We start from the raw sequence: 19,541 nt of genomic DNA on the forward strand, positions 1-19,541 counted from the left end.
TCTGGGATTCCTGACATGCAGCTCACTCTGTGGAAGTCAAAGTTGGCAATGGAAATATTTCTACTTATGCCAATAAAACCAAATATTTTTTTCTCATTGTTTGAGTAATATGGAATAGGAGGAAATTTTTTTTGGTGTACTTTTCAGTGTTTAAAATGACAGGCACCATCAGCCTCACCCCAATAACCTGCTGGCTTATGTTTGGTCACAGAAATGTTATTCAGTCTGTCCCCAGTACTCTAAGGGAGTATTTAAACACCCCGGGGACAACTGCTCCTCTCAGGGCTCCCATGCTGAAATCATGCCACAATGCAAGAAAGATTCATATAAAGAAAATAACCTTTATTAGACAAATCAATCAAACCCTGAAGAAAGAGTGTCAGGTAAACAATACTAAAGGTTTGTCCAGCAATTTAGAAACCTTTGAAACTGAGAAATTCCAGACGTTTCATGTTCCTCTTGTTGCATTAGTAACTTCTCTCCCTCTTGTGACATGAGCTATTGTTGTCTTGACAGTCCAGAAACTTTGCATTAACCCAGCAATTATCTCAAAATAGTAACTTGTAAAATATTCCCTGTATAACTGTTTCCCACGCTATTTTGTACAAAGGTGTCAAATGCATTTTCCTTGCTTTCTAAAAAAAGAACAAGGTTTAAAAACATCCAGCTTATTAAAAATAAACAAGTGTTTTACATACAGTACAGGAATTTCCAAACTTGAAGGAACACTGTCTCCAGGGTGGCTGTGGGGTGTAACACCCATGTCTGCCAAGGGGAGAAAATTGCAGTTAAATAAATTACTACTCCATCCTCTTCCTCAGGCCAAATGTAGCACTTCTCCCACACCTGCAGGAGCTGATTTACAGCCCTGCACAAACCAGGAGTAAACAGGAACTTGGCAGCCAAGTGTTTCCAGAAATGCTAATTTTCATTTTGTCCAAGAACAGAGGGAGAGTGTCACAGCCACACAGTGACCTTGGATGTTACTCATGAAAAAGCCACCTTGGAACACAGGGCTCGTTTGTCCTCCAGTTATGCTGTGTTACTTAAACAACATCCACTTAAGGTTCAGCATTATGATCAAGCCATTACACTCAAAACCTGTTGGTCTCGAATGCCAGCACATCCAAAGCTCCTCAAACAAGCCACAACAGTGGGACTGAAGTACCAGAAGAGGGGCTGAGTCAGAGATGAAGCAAGGAGCCAGTCCCTGTCAGCCCAAAACCAGGGGCACAGCCAGGACAAAGCACAATGGAACCTGAACTAAGCCACTGGAACCTGAGCCAGCAGGGCAAGAGAGGAACTTGCACTGGCACAGCAGCTATGGGGGCAAGTGGCTAAAATTAGAGCCAGGAATTTTGGTGCCTCCTGAGCTCCACCAGACACAGCTCCCTCTTCCTCACTCCTACTGACACCTCTGCTGGCTGCTCCTCCCTGGGTCAGCCTCCCACTGGCACCAGGGGAGTCTCTGCCTGGGCATCTCCCCCTTCTCTGGTGAATGCACTGAGGATTTACAGGGGGAGCTGGCAGTCAGAGCAGAGGTGGCACAGGCAGAGTGGCAGAGCTGACAGATGGTTATGAGAGAGATTAGCTCAGCACCAAGGCACTGGAAGAACCATCTGAAGAAACAATTCATAACAATGAAATTGCTTTTATTAGCATGGAAGTATTAAGCCAAGGAAATAAATTATTGCTACGATAGACATATTTAGAACATAAGGAAGGACGTTAAATCTTGAGCTTCAGGTCACTATAACCCTGAAACAGAAAGTTAGACTACTTTTTTTAAATACCTCAATTTCTCTTCATGCCCTTCCAAAAACTTTATAAAATGTGCAGCTTACACAACAAATAGTAACAGAGTCACTTGTAATAAAAATCTGTACAACTCATAGCTTTAAAAATAATACTTTTTTTTTTTTTCCCAAACTGCTATGTTACTTATTACTTATAAATATAGGGCTAACGAGCTTTAAATGCCCAAGGTCCCATCCAACACCAAAGCTATTACATTTAGTTGACAGAAGCCTTCCTGGGACTTCGCCTCAGGCAGAGGTCAAGTTTTGGGCTGTTTGAAAGAGCCTGATAATGGGCAAAAAATATCTTGAAGGATGAAGACTGTGTCCTTCTGCTGGTCAGAGGCCTGGGGTCTTCAGTGAGTTTGAAATGCCAATCAAACCTGGAACACAGCACCGTGCAATGGGTTAGACCAGCTGCACTCCTGTGGGCAGGATCCCACAGGTCCCTCTGTCCTGGCCAGCAGTGACCTCACAAAACACTTGAAATCCACTGTTTGTCAGAGGTAAATTGTGGTGGGGAAAGAATATTCTCCTTGCAGGAAAAGCACAGCTCTTCCCTCTGTGCCTCAGGACTTGCCCAAAAGTTTTGTGCTGCTGTCCCTACTGCTTCTGTGGCCACTTCAAAAGTCTCATCTGTGACCCTCCAGAAGGGGCTCAGGATGTTAAATCTGAACCTTGGCTAGTTCTGTACAGCTGGTTCTGAACTCCTGCACCTGCAGCTCACGAGCCATGGGCCTGCATGGTGCGACACCGCACAGTGCCAAACCTACGACCATTCACCACCTGTGCCTTGACCATTCAAGCCCTAATCCTGTCTCTCCCATACCCCTCTGCTCCCTGTGAGAAGGAAGGCTCAGCCCCAAGGACAGAGAGGAAAAGGCTGAGACAAGAGCAGGCTGGTTGGAGTGACAATATCAAGGGCTGCCAGCCAGGAGCAGGAGCCCTGCCTGGCTGCAAGTCCTGTCAGGGTTCACCCTCCTTAGATCAACAGTGACTTCCTTGCAGACAAGGCATCCTCCCAGAATCCCTAAATACGGCAGCAACCTCTGGCAGCTCCCTCAGGACATCCTGACCATAATCTAGCAGGATCCTTTGCCTGGCAAAGTACCATTTCCTTTGGAGGTTCAAAGGAAACTGTGGGATAAATCTGCCTTGGGGAGAATACTGTGATTCCCCAAGGCAGTTCAGAGGGACTAAGAGCAGGATTTTGGCAAACAGCCACAAGAAATAGATTAGTGGTTAGACAGGTGGCAGCATTCAGAGGAAAGCAGCTCATCTGAACACTCAGGAGGTGGTCAAGCCTTTACTACCTGAACGTGATTTTGTTTATTTTGCTTCTGCAAGGCAGAAAGCATCAGACCAGCTGTTCAGAGTGTGGCTCCATGGGAGCTGCTCCTCTGTAACCAGATGAATCAGAGCCTCAGACACCAGTCAGGAATGCACGGGGAAAACTCACAGAGGAGCTGAAGGTGAGGTTCCCCTGACTCAGAGCTACTGACAAACCTGACCAGCACTCAGAACTGCTGGAAAATCCCCTGCAGGGGCTACTTACAACAACTCCACTTCCTGAGGCGGGGCCGAGGGGCTCACACTATTCTTGAGGGACTTATGGTGACCTGGCCTGCTTTCTGCAGAAGAGAGAAGCCAGTGTTAGTAGGGGGGTTAGAGGACAACAGCATCAGGACAGGATCTAGTGGGAAGGGAAGCAGCTGAGAACTCTCAGGAACACACCAACATCTCAGAGCAACAGGTTCCCAGTACTCCCTCTCATCATTCCCCAAAAAAGGCCCAAACCTCCCAGGAAAGGAGCTTGGCAGCAGGTGCAGCAGAGCTCCAGCCACTCCAGGAGGTTATATATGTACCCCAGCCCATGGCAGCATTATAGCTCCTGTTTGTGCAACATCTCCTTGTGCAGCCTCCAGCACTCCAGGACTGCAGGTCCTTTCCAGCTCATCTCCTCAGGGATCCTGGCCACTGCAGGGGTGGCTCCTGCACCAGAGGCTCTCACCTGCCCCAGAGGGGCCAAGTCTCTACAGGAGGAAATGTCACTTCCCCACAGTCACCCCAAGCCCTAAAGCAGCATCTTCGGTCCCCCTGTGAGAGGCAGTGGCTTGAACTGGGGAGGCAGGTACAGGAGTAGGCAAAGTCAAGAGAGTGTTTTGGCTGCTTGCACTTACTGCAGAAATGTACTGGCTGTTTGTGAACCTGGGTCTGCCCTCCATGGCAGAGCTGTGCTGTGGGGCTACGGGCATGTAAGGGGGTGAGCCCATGTCTTCACAGAAGCTTTCTTGTGGGATGTTGGAGACACAGCCACTGTCGGAGCCGCTGGAGCCCGTGGCTGACATGCAGTGCGATGACTCTGAGCTCTCTGTTGCTGGGGAAAGAAAGGAAGGTCACTCTGATAACCACAGACCACTAACAGATCACAGATAACTTTGGGTTGCATATAACCCATGCCACATAAGCTTGATAATGTACCTGTCTGCAGGGCACTGGCCACACAATCCCACAGACCAGCCACACTCCTGTCTGGGCCTCTTTAAGGTCACAGACAACAAACCAACACAAGGAAGAAGAGCCATAATGGGGCTGGTGATTGGTATGGGCTGGCCAATGAAGTTCACACAAGGGAAGGCAAAGGGTGATGGGGCCAGAATGGTGAGGGCAAAGGACAGAGCACTTAATACCAGAGGGGCAGGGACACAAATCCCCAAGACCACAGCAGCATCAGTACACAGCACCAAGCCTGCCATGGCTAAGGCTGCAGCTCAGCAGGTGCTTTATAAGCCCTCTATTTGAGCTAACTCCCCTCATGGAACCTGAGACAGAGCTGGCATAATAGAAGGGCAGGGCCCTCATGCCCTGGTCTGGGTAGGAGACAGGGACTGCCATGACCCCAGCAAGCCTGGTCTGACCACACAGCACAGAACAAGGAGCAGGGATGAGCCCACACACCCCAGGTGCTGCAGAGCAGAGGGGCTGTACGTACTCATTGAGGGCTGGCTGCTCGTCTCGTGCTCCAGCTCATCTTCCTCGATGCAAGTGCCAATGTCAAAGGGACGTCTGGGGGCCAGGACCCCTGGCAGCAGAGCCTGGTCCAGGTACATGTGGAGGTTGAGGGGCCCCAGAAGGGAGGAGGAGGAGGAAGGGGAATAGGCAGTGGGGGTGCTGCCAGTGGAGAGCTGCGTCTGTGTCCTCTTGAAGGGGTTGGAATGGTCAAACAGAGACACTGCAATTGAGGCTCTGGTCCTGGCACCTGCCAGAAAACATACAAAAAAACCCCTGAGAACCAGTCCTGCCTCACTGACAAGGATCAAGGGGGAAGGCACAGCTGGCACCTACCTCTGCCTTTCATGATGTAATCGATAGCACGGTCATTAATAGCTGCCTCACTGGGTTTGATATCCAGGAAGGGCTTGTTACCCACACCCATGGAGACCATCTCCTGCATACGGATTTCTGGAGAGGAAGAGACCCACAGCCACATTGTGAGGCTGACCCAACCCAACCCTCCCAACAGGCATTATTCAGCCACAGGTTAGAGCACTCATGGGCTGCTCCTGAACTGCTGAGATTAGATCTCTTCTCCCCTTGCTGCCCTCCCCAGCACTGTGGAGTCTCCAGGAACAAGCAATCATGCCCTGCTCTGGCCAAGTAGCTCAGCGCCATGCCACCTACGAGAGTCCTGCCAAGCGGGAAGCCTGTGGGGGACAGGAGGGACTTGGTCAGCATGATTCAGTAGTGAGCTCCAGTAGTGGCCCACATCACTGGGGAGACCAACAAGTCTTTCAGGGCCACAGCCTGTGCTCACAGGACAGGGAACCCTGAGCGTGGATCTTCTGTTTCTCTCATGGAGAACAGGTGGGTGTCTACAGTCATAAAGAGCTTGAACCATAAAGAGGTGAGTTCCCTGGGGATGAGGGGCAGGGAAGGGACATGCCCAGCCAAGCCCAGCACATGCTCCTGAGGCTGCATGCTGGCACACAGCTGCTTGCTGCACAGAGCTGCCTGGTAACAGGATCCAAACCTACTCAGGACAGCATGAGCTGAACAGGGCTCCCGCACCTTTTGCGGCACAGAAGGAATTCCAGGAAGGAATCACACCTTTATTGCGGGCTGCCTGCTGCCACAGGATTTTGGCAATGTCACTGGTCCAGGCCTGCTTAGTCTCAGCTGAGCTGGCCTGGAGGATGTAGGTGTCACTGGACTTCCGCCTTCGGAACCAGATCTCAAAGCGCAGGCCGCTGTCTCCACAGTTCTCAGTCAGACCAATGTCTGCAGTCTGGGAGTAAGCGGAAAAGCAAAGCATAAACCAGACTGTACCAGGAGCAAAAGGAGTAAGCTGCTTGAACATTGTGCTAGAGCCATCCCCAGCTTGGCAGACCTAAGAGGAAGGAGCCTCAGGGTCTGGAAAGCAGCAGGTATGTTCCGGACACAGCTGAGCACAGACAGCTCAGGCAATTCCTAGTACTCCATCCAGAATTACCACCACTTCCCTGCCACATACACACTGCCTTTCTCCCATACTCCATGACCCTCAGAAAATGCTGGCCCCACATCCCACAGCAGCCTAGGCATTAATGAGTGAAGTATTCCCTTCGGACTTGACTGCTTGGTTTGGAGGAGGCTTAGAAGTGGTGGGAGCAGCTCTTCTGCTGAAGGTGCTCCTGCTTCCCATTTCAGAGGCATGTGCCATGGGGAAACCAGCCATGGACAGCTCCCACACAAGAGGGAGCTGCAGGGCTGCCCTTACCTTGAAGGAGTGCTTGTAGATATACACATCAAAGCCACCATCGATCCTCTTGGGCTTGCTGAAGAGGATGAGGTCCTCAAAGAGGAAGATGTGTCGCTGGTACTTCCTGCGGCCCAGCCAGATGGTGAACTCGTCCTGCCGCACCAGCTGCCCCTGCTCCTTCAGGTTTACCTGGATACGAGAGGACATCCTTGTAAGACTCCACCAGCATGACCCAGGCAGCCCTAGACCTGGACTTGGGGAACATGGTCCCATATGGCTGTAGCCCAGGTGGTGAAGAAGTGGCAGCTACCTGACATCTTAAGAGGGCTCTTGAAGTTCAAGTCAGGCTGCATGGCATTGCTGGGGACCACATCAGGCTGAAACACCTGGCTCCAAGCTCAGGGGAGAGATGGACCCATCATTGGTAAGCAACCAGGAGCATGTTTATGACAAGCAGCTCACCCAGCTCAGGTAGCAGCACCCAGGCTGTCTGCCCTAGGAAATCAAGCAGGCCTCCAGGCCCCACTGCTGCCTTGCCCCATGCCTCAGCAGTCCTGCTATGCTGTACTGGCAGACAGCTCTCTGATCACTGGGGGAGGAACCTGAGGGGAGGCTCACAGTACAATCCAAAGACCCCAGGTCTAGAGAAGGGGAATTATGTGGCTCTGCTCCTCTGGGCAGGGAAGACACTGGAACGTACGTCACAGTCACGGATGGCATCCATGGCCAGCAGGTCATTTCCATGCCGGAGCTGAAACTTCACCATCTCCTCAGCAGCACGGAGATAGCCCAGCTCCTGCTCCTGTGCCTCACTGCACTCCTTGATCAGGTCCTTCAGGAGCAGAGCATATTTGCTCATCCGCTGGATGGGTTTCAGCAGGTAGGAGGCCAGGTCCATCTTATCCCCCAGCTGCACCTGCTTGAACTGAGAAATGCAGCACAGTGAAGGCAGCAGCCTCCCCAAGGAGAATTCTGTGCCCCTAGGCAGGCACTGACATCTCTTGACTGGGGTACTCAGGGAAAATGAGTACTCTTAGGGAAATGCAAGGCCACAGGACCAATGCTGCTGTGTGCTGGGCTCCTTTCTCAAGCCCTCTCTGCACCTCTGCCCTGTCCCTTCCATACAGCTGTGCAGAGAGTTGTGCCAGGGAAGCAGAGGCAGCACTGAGCCTGCCTTAGGCAGGTAAGGTGGCTTTGCTTAAACAGAGCAGTGACCAAATACACTGAGCAATCCTGATGCAGGCAGTGGAACTCACCTTGAAGAAGTTATTCCCATGGCTGGCCAGCAGCGAGTCTGACTTTGGCTTGTTCTTGCTATACAGCGCATACATTCCAAACTGGTCTTTCTGCAGAAGAAATCCATCCTCAAGTGAGACCCATGCACCCAGGACACAGTGACAGACACAACCCTGGTAGGTTACTCTAGTACTTCTGCCTCTCCTAGGCTGCACCAGAGCCTCCTCTGATAGCAGAAATAACTATTTCAAGCTCACTAAGAGCCAGGGAATGTTCTTGTCTTCCTACTCTCAGAGTAGCTAGGACTTTTTGACTCATTGTTCTGCTATCCCTAGTTTCTTCCATACCGCAATAGTCACCTGGTACAATTCGCAGCAAAATGCATGGGGCAGCTGACCTTAAGACCTGTGTCCCTGCGCTTCTGCCCAGCAGCCCTTTTCTTCCAGAGCTGGTCTGTACCTTTCCACTCACTCTAGTCATTACCTCTGACACCACAGAAAGAAAACATGTAAGGGGTGTCCCTGGAGAAATAGATGGGCTTTAAGGAGCAGACATTCTGTTTCCCTGGCAGTGTCTCTTGGTAGCAAAGCACAACATGAAAGGCACAAAAACCAAACTCATGTCTGGAAGAGCCCGACCCCGGGGGCAAGGTGCTGATGCCTTACGTGTCGCAGGAAGCAGTGGCTGACCCTCAGTGGGTGGTTGCAGCAGCTCTCAAGCTCTCGAAGGAAGTACTGGCTGTGGAAGTCATAGAGTTTCTCCAGGTTTCCAAAGATGACGCTGCGCTTCCCGCGCAGGTCCTGCGGCAGGTCCAGGCGCTCCATCTCGGGGAAGTAGCTGTCGATGATGTAGCGGAGCGAGCGCACGTACTCCCGCTCCGTGGTCACCATCTCATCGATGATGTGCCGCAGTTTGCTGCAACAGGGAACACCCAGCCCTGAAGGGACCCAGAGTGCCTGCAAAGCACTGCACTAGTGCTACAGAAGCTCTCTCTGACACCCAGCATGGAAATGACATGATCCTCAGCACAGACCAAGCTCAGATACACAACCGCCCATGATTGCTCTGACTCTGAGCACTGACAGGACTCAAGGGAACAGCATGAAGCTGTGTCAGGGGAGGTTTAGGCTGAGGCTATTAAGAAAAGGTCCTTCACCCAGAGAAAGGGTGCTAAGGCACTAGAACAGGCTCCCCTGAGAAGTGGTCATGGCATCAAGCCTGTCAGAGCTAAGAAACATTTGGACAAGGTTCTCAAGCACATGGTGTGATTCTTGGGGTAGGTCTAATGCAGTCAGAAGTTGGATCATTTATCTTTTTGGGTCTCCCTTTCAGCTCGGGATATTCCTTGATTCTAAGGACTCAGGAAGGGAGTGCCCAAGGCTGGCTGTGATCCTGACCCAAACTCAGCAGGACACACACCCCTGGGCCCACCCAGCCCCTACTCTGGACACAGTGGGCTGCTGTGCAGATGGCTGCTCTCCTGAAACAACAGTGACAGCAGAAGTCACAGTCACTTGTGTGAGGAGTCAGCCTGATGACTAGAGACTGAGGGAAGCCATGTTAACCCTGGGAGAACAATAGCTCTAGAATTAGGTTCTGTTGGGCTTGTCCTAGTAAAAAGTGAGAGAGTAAAACTTAAATGTCCAAACACTTCATTAGTGAACTGCAGTTCCTAGCACAGGTTGCTCTCACGTATCTCAAAGGATGCCTCTTAGGTACTCGAGGTTTCCACTGTGAGGCAGTGTAGCACCAAGCATAACTCCAATGTGTCCCTTCCTTCCCTGCATTTCAGCCTTTCCTCGATTCAACTCCTCTGGCTGTTCAGAGAACAGAGCAATGGAAATATCTCAGCACCCAGACACGAGAGGCCTCCTGCATTGCTCCCTTGAGAAGCAAAGTGGTCACCCTGCTATCTGCTGGCACACATTCCCTGCCATGAGCTTTTCTGGCTATCCCAGGGATACTGGAGCCCCCTTCCAGAAGATTTCACTGTCTCCAGCCATTTCACTCAACATGGCCCCCCAGCATCCAGCACTCTTTTCTCTGCCATTCATTTTTTACTTATATTTTAATTTTTTCCAGTGAGAGCAACTGAAAGACGTGCCTGGAGACCCTTTGTCAAGAACAGCTCTCTGGGCTCTCCAAAGCATAAGCACACATTGTAGTATGACAACAAAGTTGAGATTCTCAAGGATAGAGAAGAAAAGCAGCACAAATGCCAGCTGTTGGACACCCAGAGATTTCAGCCCCAAAGCACAAATACAAACACCCTCTCACCTGTGAAGCTGCTGTCACAAGGTGCTGGATGTGCCTCCCTATCACTCTGGGTATAGCACTCCCAATGGGGGACAATGCCCTGAGCTTCTGCTCTCCCACTGCACCTGTACTCCTGGCTTTATTAGGTCACTGAATACTGCTTCTGTAATCCCTCATTCTCCAATGGAAGCAATGTTCAGAGACTCCCTCTCCTGTCTGGGAACTGAACTTTCTCCCTCTAGAGGAATCACGCTGTGAGGGAAGAGCCACAAATCCCATTTCTCTGTCACCCCACCTAGGTAGGTGACAAATTATGTGGGGACATCCCTGTGGGCTTGCTCAGCATCACATACACACATGCAGGGAAGCTGGAGCTACATCTCCATCTGTCCTGCAACCAGCACTACAGAACTCCTCTAATCTCTGCTGGCTGCCTTTTCACCACCCTGAGAAAGGGAACACCAAATGTCACAGACACTTACCTGCCCCAGCTCTTGGCTTCTGCCCCGGAGAGGCAGCCCCTCTGTCCTTCCAGCAGGCAGTCTGCAGCCCAGCTGCTCACAGCTGGCTGCCTCAGAGCGAATGTCCTGTCCACCAGCTCAGTGCTGCTCACCTCCAGCCCCTTGATGAAGACGCCGGTGTTGCCGTACCGGGCCGGCTCGCTCCTCTGGCAGCTGGCCCACAGGCTCTCACCATAAGGCAGGTCAAAGCTTTGGGCCTTCCGGAGCACCTTCCCGGGAGGCAGCTTCCCAGGGACTGGAGTGGATGTAGAAGACTGCCTCACTTCTGGGGCTTCTAAAATGCTCTCCAGGTTTGGCTTTTCTTCAGGCAGCACTGAAGACTTACAAGCCCTGCTGGCGAAAGAAATTCTGCTGGAGTGAGTACCAGGGCTGAGAGGAGCTGGGCAGACAAAAACTTCCCCAGCATCGACATCTCCAGGGCAGCTCAGGGAGGGTGAGGGAGCTTTCTCCCTAGTCCACTCCAGACAGCTGTTGCTTCTGTTGTACCCATGAGATGTGCTCGGAGTCCTGTCCCAGTGGGACCTGGAGGTGGCCCCCTCAGAGTGCCTCCGGTGGGACAGAGTGCCACTCTCACTGCCAGCCTGGGGCTGCTCCCCCACAGCTGGGTTGCGGTCTGACAGCAGAGACTTCCTTGTTCTCAAGGCTGCTTCCAGTTTCTTTTCAAAAACCAGCTTGGTCTCCTGGCATTTAGACCATGCGAATTTCCACTGCTTGAGCCCCTTGTCACTCTTCAGCTCACAGGCCAGTTCCTTCATCTCCTGGAACCGGGCAGCACTGATGTCTGGGTGCTGCCCCTTGTAACTCTCCAGGCACTTGATGACATCTGCACAGTGCTCAGGAGAGTTGCAGTCCTCCATGCTGATACAGGCAAGGTGTCGCATCCCTTCCAAGGCCCACTCGTACGCCTGCAGAGCGAGAACAAAAAGCAACAGCCAGTCAGAGGGACTCAGTGAAGAACAACCCTAATTCAGTGCCTGAAGATAAGAGAAAGGATCAGTGTCTGGCCACCACAGTTCCTTGAGTGTAGAGAGTGGGGGGGGCTGCTATTGTCAATGGGGCTTAACAATTCAGCAAAACAAACAGCCCCTTATGCAGAGGGCTTCAGCTGTGCTGGCTGCTCTGCCACAGCCCCACCTCCCCGCCAGGTCCCTGCGAGCTGGCGCCCACACTGCTGGGCATGTTTGTCCTCTCCGGGCAGGGGGGGCCAGGGAAAGCTGCTGCTAAGACTGCAGGAATTCACACCTCAGTGTGGGCCTGCTCAGTATAAAACCTGGAACTCTCTCTCCTCTTTTGCCCGGACACTTTCACCACTGTCAAACAGGATAAGGTCAAAGGGCACCAGTAAGCTGCAGGCAATGGGACTGCTGCTCCCTACACTGTTTTCCCAGAACTGACAGCACACAGAAGGCAGAGCTGGGCTCTGTGGATCACCCCAAATGCTCTGACCCATCCTTGTAGCAAGGAAGAATCTGGCACCGTGCAGCTTGTGCATTTTCTGTGACTGCTGGCAGCTTGTGTGGTGTGCTGTGCCTGCCTGGCTCTGCTTGCCACTGCACTACATGCTTGTGCTCGTTAGTCAAATACTGAGCTCAGCAGTTTATTTCTAATACTCCAGGAATGCTGGAAGCAGCTTCATGGGGCTTAACTCTAGCAGTGGTGCATATGCTGGCCTTGCTAAAACAGTTCTGCTGCATCAGTCAACCAAGAGAAGTGGGACAAAATGTGGTCCAGTGGGACAGATACAAAGGAACAGTGAGTGTATTATCACCATGGAAAGAATGGGGCTCAGCACCAAGATCTGTCATCAATCAAAAGCAGAAGAAAGACAAACATCTGACTTAGGCTGAAAAGCCACCATTTTCTCTATAAAGCAGAGATGGCAAGATGTAATGATAGAGTAAATAAGATGTGATCAGCTGCTGTAGGCCTGGCCAGAGAATTTTAATGGCCATCAGCAAACACACAGGGTTATTTGTTGAAATCAGATACACAAGGTGGGGAAAACACCCTGGACAGGGCTGCCTGGCATCTTCTGCCATCTGCCCAACATCAGTGGATTTGCAGAAACACCACTGGATGCCCAGAAGTGAGCCAGACCATCTCTACCACTTGACCTGTCAGGCCCTGTGTACCTGCAGAGAAACAACATTCATAATGAGTGCCAGGAACAAAGTGATTGGTTTTTCCATTTTCCATTTCCTGAGCAGCCTCACTGTAGCAACCTTCACTCAGCTTAAATAACTTACTGTTATGCAGCTTGAGATATCAAGAAAATCTAGCCAAGCTTTATGCAAGCAGACATCGCTTCCCCATCAGGGACATGGTGGTCAAACATCTCAGGTGCCAGGCTCACTCTCTGCTGGTGGCACAGACAGGCAGGGCAGAAGGTATTTCATTCACATGATGCTCAGTCCCTGATGGGGATGGCTTTGACAGCCAAACACTGCTGTTTGTAGGAGAGCTGAATGCCAGCACAGCCTGCAGCCTGAGCAGAGTCACTCTAGGGCCAGATTCCACAGCAGCTCCCACAGCCATCCACATTCTCTTTTGAGCTGCAGCTGCATGGTGTGCGTGCAGCCAGCCCCATTACTCATGCAGAGCAAGGAGCTGCTTCAGAAGCACCAGCAGCTGCTCAGGGAAAATGTTCCTCAGCACCACCCAACTGCAGCACGGGACAATCCAGAGAGCAGCAGCCCCCTTTCCTCCCATCACCCTGCCTAGAGCAGCAACAGGCCCCTGCCCTGCCTCTCCCTTATCCAGGCTTTATGCTCCAGACTTGCCCACTGCTGGCAGCCAGGAGGGGTGTGCAGAGGCAGAGGACAGGTCAGATTTTGGTGGAAATCTGCATTTGTCCTTGATGCAAAGGTTTTTCTATTTCCTGGAGGTGGAAGCATTTCAAGGCAAAATGAATCCCCAAGCCCAGCAGATCTGCACAGCAGGGACAGATGGCCTATTCTGCTGTGGGGTTTTGAGCTGCCCCCTCCAGCTGGACATTAACCAACACAAGCCCCTTCCAGCTCTGCCCAGAGCAAGGGCTGGCCATCCTTCTGGGCTAAGAAAGGGCACATCTCACCTCTCTGGCTGTGCAGGTCAATGGGTGATCCCCACTGAAGGCTGCATGCTGGCTGCCATTTGCTTGATGGGAAAAGTTGAACTCAAAAGACACACAGGGCTGTCCAAGAGGGTGCTGAGAGCAATGTTCAGGAGAGGGACATCCAGCAGGCCTGCCTGGACTCTACAGGAACCAGTCAGGAAGGCAGATGCCCTGTGAAGGCCTTATCGACTAATTTCCACGCACAGAGAGGAGAGAGAGAAAAGAGACTTCTTTTATTTCCTAGAAATTCTTCAGATCTGCATGTGATTACTGTGAGGAGGGATCAGGGCTGCAAAGCACACAGGACAGCAGCTCCATCACCTCTCATCTTCATATGGTCTCTGTCTGTTCTTGGCAAGGACACCAGGGCTGAGCAAAAATGACTCTCAATCTTGATGGCATTTCCTTCCATCACCAGTGCCTGTCACAGGCCAGCAAATAGCTCAGCTTTGTTCCCTGCACAATGGAGCAGCCCTCCACATCCTGCAGCTTTGCTTGGTAACATGCTAAGTGACCACCAAGGCTTTCTCCAGTCACATCATCTGCTTCAACTGCCCCTTTTTGCACATAAATGGCAATCCTCTCCAGGGACCAAGTGTGCCCCCATCCTCCTGCAGGCAGGGCTATTGCTGTCACCTGTCTCCCAGTAAGGCTGCAAACAACACTCAGCCAAGCCAGGATACAGCCCTGTGGATGAGGGGCTTTTGGGGAGCAGGCAGCCCCACAGCTTCCCTGCAGAGCTGCAAGAGCTGCTCAGATAAAAGGAGGCACCTGTGCACAGGAAAGCTGAAACCTTCCCAACCATGTCTGGAACCAGGCAGGAAAGAGCCTGTACCTCAGCTTTTGATCTTTACAGGCAAGTTGTTACTGAACCTCTCAATTACAGGATTAAAGACAAATGTGCTTCCTGCATACGCCTGACTGACCTATCCTGCAACAGCATCAGCAACAGGTTGGTCCTGCCAGGCTGCCCAGGGCTCTCAGGGAGCTGCCATGCTGAAAGGAAAAGCCAGGGACTTCACTGGATTATGGTGCAACCATCAAACCCATCATCCTCTGCTGGTCTTCTGGTCATTTCATCATGGACAAGGCTTGCAGCACATTGAGGAGCTCCTGGAGTCTGTTGGGTTTGGCACCACTCAAGTACCATCTGCAAACACAGGCCCAGAGAAGTTGCTCAGCCCTGGCTCAGGGCACACTGCCAACACTGAAAGCCTTCCAGGGGTCCTGGATCCTCACCTGAGCCACTACTCAGAAATTACACCTCCCCAAACCAAACCCATCACAAACCTATCAGATTCCTTGCATACTCAAGGTTAAGTGACCTCTAAGACACCTTCTGGGTAGCCAAAAGAAGGAGCAGGCACTGTGCATCTCACATATATGCCAGAAGGGGCAATTTCAGGGGCCTGCCTTTGTCCAAACCTCCTTAATCCCTTCCTGTGAGGAGATGATGACAGTACCTATAATTCCTTTACAAACAGCAAACTGAATGTCTGAATAGGCAGAGGTGTGCAGATCAATTTTCTGCAGAAGAAAAATGCACCCAGGTAGGTAACTGACTTTGCTGTGAGGTTTCCTTTGGAATCTCAAGTGCCTGCACAGTGCATCTTGAGACAGTCAAGATAGCCCTGGTGGGAGCAACAATACAGGCACGAATGGAATCATGCTTGTGGGTATGATGACTGAAGCACAGCAACAAGACAAACCAAGTTTCTCACTCTTCTGTGCTGATGTCCCGGGACTGGAAGCCCCCATCTGCCTTGCTCTCTACAGCTCAGAGAGGGGGAAGCAGCACAGCAGCTGAGAACACTGCCAAGGACAGCAGAAAAGGAACTGATATAAACAAGCCCTGATCCAACTTGGTGCAGCTCCTGCACCCAGGCTGGGCTCCACTCTCCTGCTTCTCAGTGAGACACAACTGACTGCAGGTCTCTGTGGAAAGAAACAACTACACAGCCCTCCATTAACCAGACCTCCTCTCACCACCACTGTACTCCTCTTAAATGCCCTTAACTTCAGCTGTGAGCTTTAAGAGCAAAATGAGGTTAGCTTGCAGCAAAAGAGGCAAAACTGGTGCAGCCAGAAAAATTAAAAGCATCACAGGAACTGCTGTGAACTAAACAAAGCACTTCCCAACCTATGCAGGGTGTCATACAGGCCCTGAATTCTGCAGCTGCTCTGCTGGCCACCCACAGCCTTGGTACTGACCCAAGTGCAGCTCAGACAGACTGCAGCACTCCCAGCACAGGGGTTAAGAGTGACAAGGACTCACCAGAACACCATTCCAAAGTAAATGCAGCTCAACTGCAAGAAAATGCTACTGCCATTGCTGATGTTTACTTGGGCCTATTCCCTCTAAAGTCCAACAAGGCTTTAGGTTGATTTGAGAAGTGACTCCTGCTCACAGCACTGGTATGTCCCTTGTCACAGGCTGCTGCATGCACAGTGGTAGCAGGGACCCACGGCTGGAGACTGCTTTATATGCTGACAGTTCAGAAGGACCACGATTAAAAAGCTATCTTACATCAAAATATACTGAAAGCAAAATTACCCAGGCTTACCTTACTTACCACAAGAACTGTCAGCTGGCAAATGGTGACAAGACTAACTCAGAGACCAAGCAGCTTCAGCAGAGAGTGGTCAGCTCACCACACACTTGGATCTGCCTTAGGCTTTCCTCAGGCTCCCACCTACCAGTACTAACAGCACCCGTGAAGAAAGGAGCAGGGAAAGAGCAAAACTTCAGGATCTGCAGATGTTTCCTTGGCAAGTCTATCTGTTGGTTAAAAACAGACTTCATCCTACCTTCCCATCTGTCCACAGGGAGTCCATACCCTGGCTGTGCCCAGCTCTGTGCTGTACATCATCCCCTACAGCCAGACTGAGGCAGGGCCCTGCTTCAGTGCATCATCTCAGCTCTGATTATTCACAAGCAAATGCTGCTAGCCTAAATACCAGATTGGGGGGCCTGGTAACCAGAGACAAGGCAGAGGGGGAAGGGGCCATGCTTCACACAAGAGCTACTGAAGTGTGCAGAGAACATCCTGACTGGGCACAAGCCAGATACCCCTTCAGAGTGCAGAAAACAGGGAGAGAAAGCATTCCATCTGACCCCAAACTCAACCAAAATGCAAAGTAAACCACCACCCAACATATAAGAGCTATGGAGCAAACACTGATCCCTCCCAGACATTGTGATGTTTTTCCACATCTCTAAGAGCCCAAGCCCCTGCTCACTTCTATCAAGATCTGCAGCTCCACTCACACACAAGAAACCATGTAATTTCAGAGCACAAGCATTTCAGCAAAGCCACCAAGTCAGAAGCAATCCCTCCTCTATGCAGAGGTTTGCTGTTACTCTCCTATCCTTCTGCAGCAGTCAACTTTTCCAAACTGCCTTTGCAGCCCTGTCTGTGATTCATTAGCAGCACAAACCAAACTAATCAAAACTGTGTCCTACATGGGATGTAGCTGGTAAAAGCTCAGCTTTAAAGACTAAGAAAAAGACTCAAGCTCTTGAAATGAAGAGCTAAACTATTTCTGAGCTGCTGTGTAGCTCAGACAGCCTCCCCTCCTCCAAGGGAGAACAGACCACTGAAATCTTTAGTTTGCCTAAAACTAGCTGCTAAGGAAAATAAACTTTAAATCCAGTATTTGCATTTCTGCCAGTTACCAAGTGCCAGCTGCTGTACAAACACTGTGGGAGGGCAAAGGATGAGAGATGAGCACAAACTAGAAACTCCTTGGATTTAAGCATAAGAAAGGAGAAGAAGCAGATACCCCACAGCTGGGCAGGAAAGAACAACAAGGGGTCAGGGAAGCAGCACCTGTCAGGGTTGGTCTGGGCATGCCACAGTCCATGTACCATCAAAGGCTGCTCATTAGAGCAACGTGCTTGGCCATCCTTTTGCAGCAGCTCTCTTGAACAATGCTCAAAAATCCCTCAATTTGCCCTCTGGGCAGCCAGGCATGACAAGTCCAGGAGAGCCTAATTACAGGCAAATATAATTGGCTAAAATAAGATTGCACATGATTTCTGCTCTCTTGACGACAGCACGAGGACCCAAAGGGCAAATGTGGCTCTGTGTGCTGGAGCTGTCGTGCAGGACGCGCGCTCGCCCTGCTCTTCTCTCTGCTGCCACTGCCAGGCAGCACCCAGGGGGGTCAATTAGAAACAGGGTGACTCACCTGGTGAATCATGAGCAGCTACAATAATAACCCCTGCTTCACAGCAATTCTGAGATTCCACAAGAGCAGCCTGTGCCAGTTTCACCATAAATCTGTGTACAGCCACACACGTACATGTGTATGACATGTGTGTGTATATTTACTCGTGTATGTATGTACAAAATTACTCCCTAGGTAGCAGGGCAGCAAGTGGCAGATCTGCTTTCTTCAAAGCTCCAGTTTCTCATGACTGTAGCTTTAGGTAGATTCTGCACTGATTATTCTCCTCCTACTCTTCTGTCTCACTACAGAGATTTTCTCAATATTTAAAAGCTCCCAAGTCCAGAGGATCAGGGGCCAAGTCTGCTCCCAGTAAAATCAGAAACTTCAATGTTTGCCTTTGCTGCAAACCAGCCTCTTCACATTTGAGGCACTGCCCATTTTTTCAGCAGCTTTGTTCACCAATGAGCCAAGAGCCTCATGCTACCAGCCAAACTCAAGATCAAGCTACAGCGAGATGTGTGAGTCACCAAAGCTGGAGCTGGCAACTTGCACAACAGCAACAAATTACCCTTTCAGAGACTAATGTCACCTCCAAAGGTTTTTTGCATGCTTTGCTTTTACATCTGTCCCGACAGTCACATCATCACACTGCTCAAATACCCCACTGTAATATCACCCCACAGGCAAGTGTGGACAGACTGGACTGTGGTGGGTGTCTCTCCTCTGCCCTGGCTCCCTTCTGATGAGGTTCCTCATGCTCCATGCTGGGGATTGCAAAACCTCCAGTATGCCCTTGGGCCTGCATGGAGAAATGGGGTGCTTTCTCTGTAGTCTTCATTTCACATCCTTTCCCCTGTGACAAGCTGAGCCAAACTCTGCTTAACTATAGCATGATGAGTTAGGATCTCTCTGCACTGCACTTTGGGTGCTTGTGCCCTGGGAGATGTGGAGCTGAAACTGGATCCAGACATCCAGCACGTTCACTGGCTCTCTCCTCTGCAGGGGGACTGACAATGCTGGAAAGAGCTCCTTGTTTAAGAGCACACCAAGATGTACTTGGAGGGTGCAAGGCCCTGCAGAGCAGCCGGTGCCTGGGAGAGCCCTGTCCATATGTCCAGGGCTTTGATATGCAGATTGAGCCATTGTGAGCTTCAGTTCCATCTGTACACTGAGGGGAGCTTCATGACCAGATTGCTTGAACAGATCTATTTAACTCCCATGACTAAAGGGAATTCCAGCCTCCAGGAGGATCCCAGCATCCAGATGGATGCCAGCACACAGAAATTCAGAAAATCTGTCATCCTGTGCAGATTCTATCCCAAGATTAGAGGGGAAAAAAGTACCCAAACTTTGCACTGCACACATGCACAAGGCTGGGCCCAGCTGAAGGGAAATCTCTGCTGGCATCAGATCTCACACTTTAAGAACACACATTCCCCTTGCACCTCAGTTCCAGTGTGAGCTGAGAAATCCCTAAACCTGCTGGGTGGAAATGTTGTTTCCCTACCATAACTGACTGGCTCCCAGTGTGGTGACCCTGAAGGAGCTTTGAACACACCTGACAGAGGCCCAGGTCTTAGAGATAACTGTCAATTTATGCTCATGGTAGCCAAGGACACCAAGGAATTTTTACACAGAGGTGCTCTGACAATCAAGGCTGAAGGTGGTTTCAGCATTACTCCCTGCATACATGCAGTGGCAGAACATGCTGGCACTCCTTGGGTCAG

The 19,541-nt window shown here is 50.9% G+C and overlaps 1 protein-coding gene across 4 annotated transcripts in view; it reads right to left on the reverse strand.

The window, feature by feature from the left end:
* Window positions 1-321: 321 nt before the first annotated feature.
* The window catches only part of PLEKHG4 (pleckstrin homology and RhoGEF domain containing G4), an 84,123-nt gene continuing 64,903 nt past the window's right edge, over window positions 322-19,541 (reverse strand). The window contains exons 14-24 of one of the 4 annotated variants that reach the window (XM_014269677.3): window positions 10,509-11,452; window positions 8,436-8,685; window positions 7,791-7,880; window positions 7,235-7,459; window positions 6,553-6,723; window positions 5,865-6,081; window positions 5,142-5,258; window positions 4,789-5,055; window positions 3,977-4,173; window positions 3,352-3,427; window positions 322-2,179 (exon numbers count right to left, since the gene is read on the reverse strand). In XM_014269677.3, the coding sequence (XP_014125152.2) occupies window positions 3,386-3,427; window positions 3,977-4,173; window positions 4,789-5,055; window positions 5,142-5,258; window positions 5,865-6,081; window positions 6,553-6,723; window positions 7,235-7,459; window positions 7,791-7,880; window positions 8,436-8,685; window positions 10,509-11,452 (2,520 nt within the window). In that variant the 3' untranslated portion in view covers window positions 322-2,179; window positions 3,352-3,385. Of the gene's footprint in view, window positions 2,180-3,351; window positions 4,174-4,788; window positions 5,056-5,141; window positions 5,259-5,864; window positions 6,082-6,552; window positions 6,724-7,234; window positions 7,460-7,790; window positions 7,881-8,435; window positions 8,686-10,508; window positions 11,453-19,541 lie in introns of all 4 variants that reach the window. The other 3 variants (XR_012582427.1, XR_012582426.1, XM_014269679.3) reach the window with 3 other exon arrangements.

The sequence above is a fragment of the Zonotrichia albicollis genome, chromosome 13 (assembly GCF_047830755.1).
Source record: "Zonotrichia albicollis isolate bZonAlb1 chromosome 13, bZonAlb1.hap1, whole genome shotgun sequence".
NCBI classification, from domain to species: Eukaryota; Metazoa; Chordata; class Aves; order Passeriformes; family Passerellidae; genus Zonotrichia; species Zonotrichia albicollis.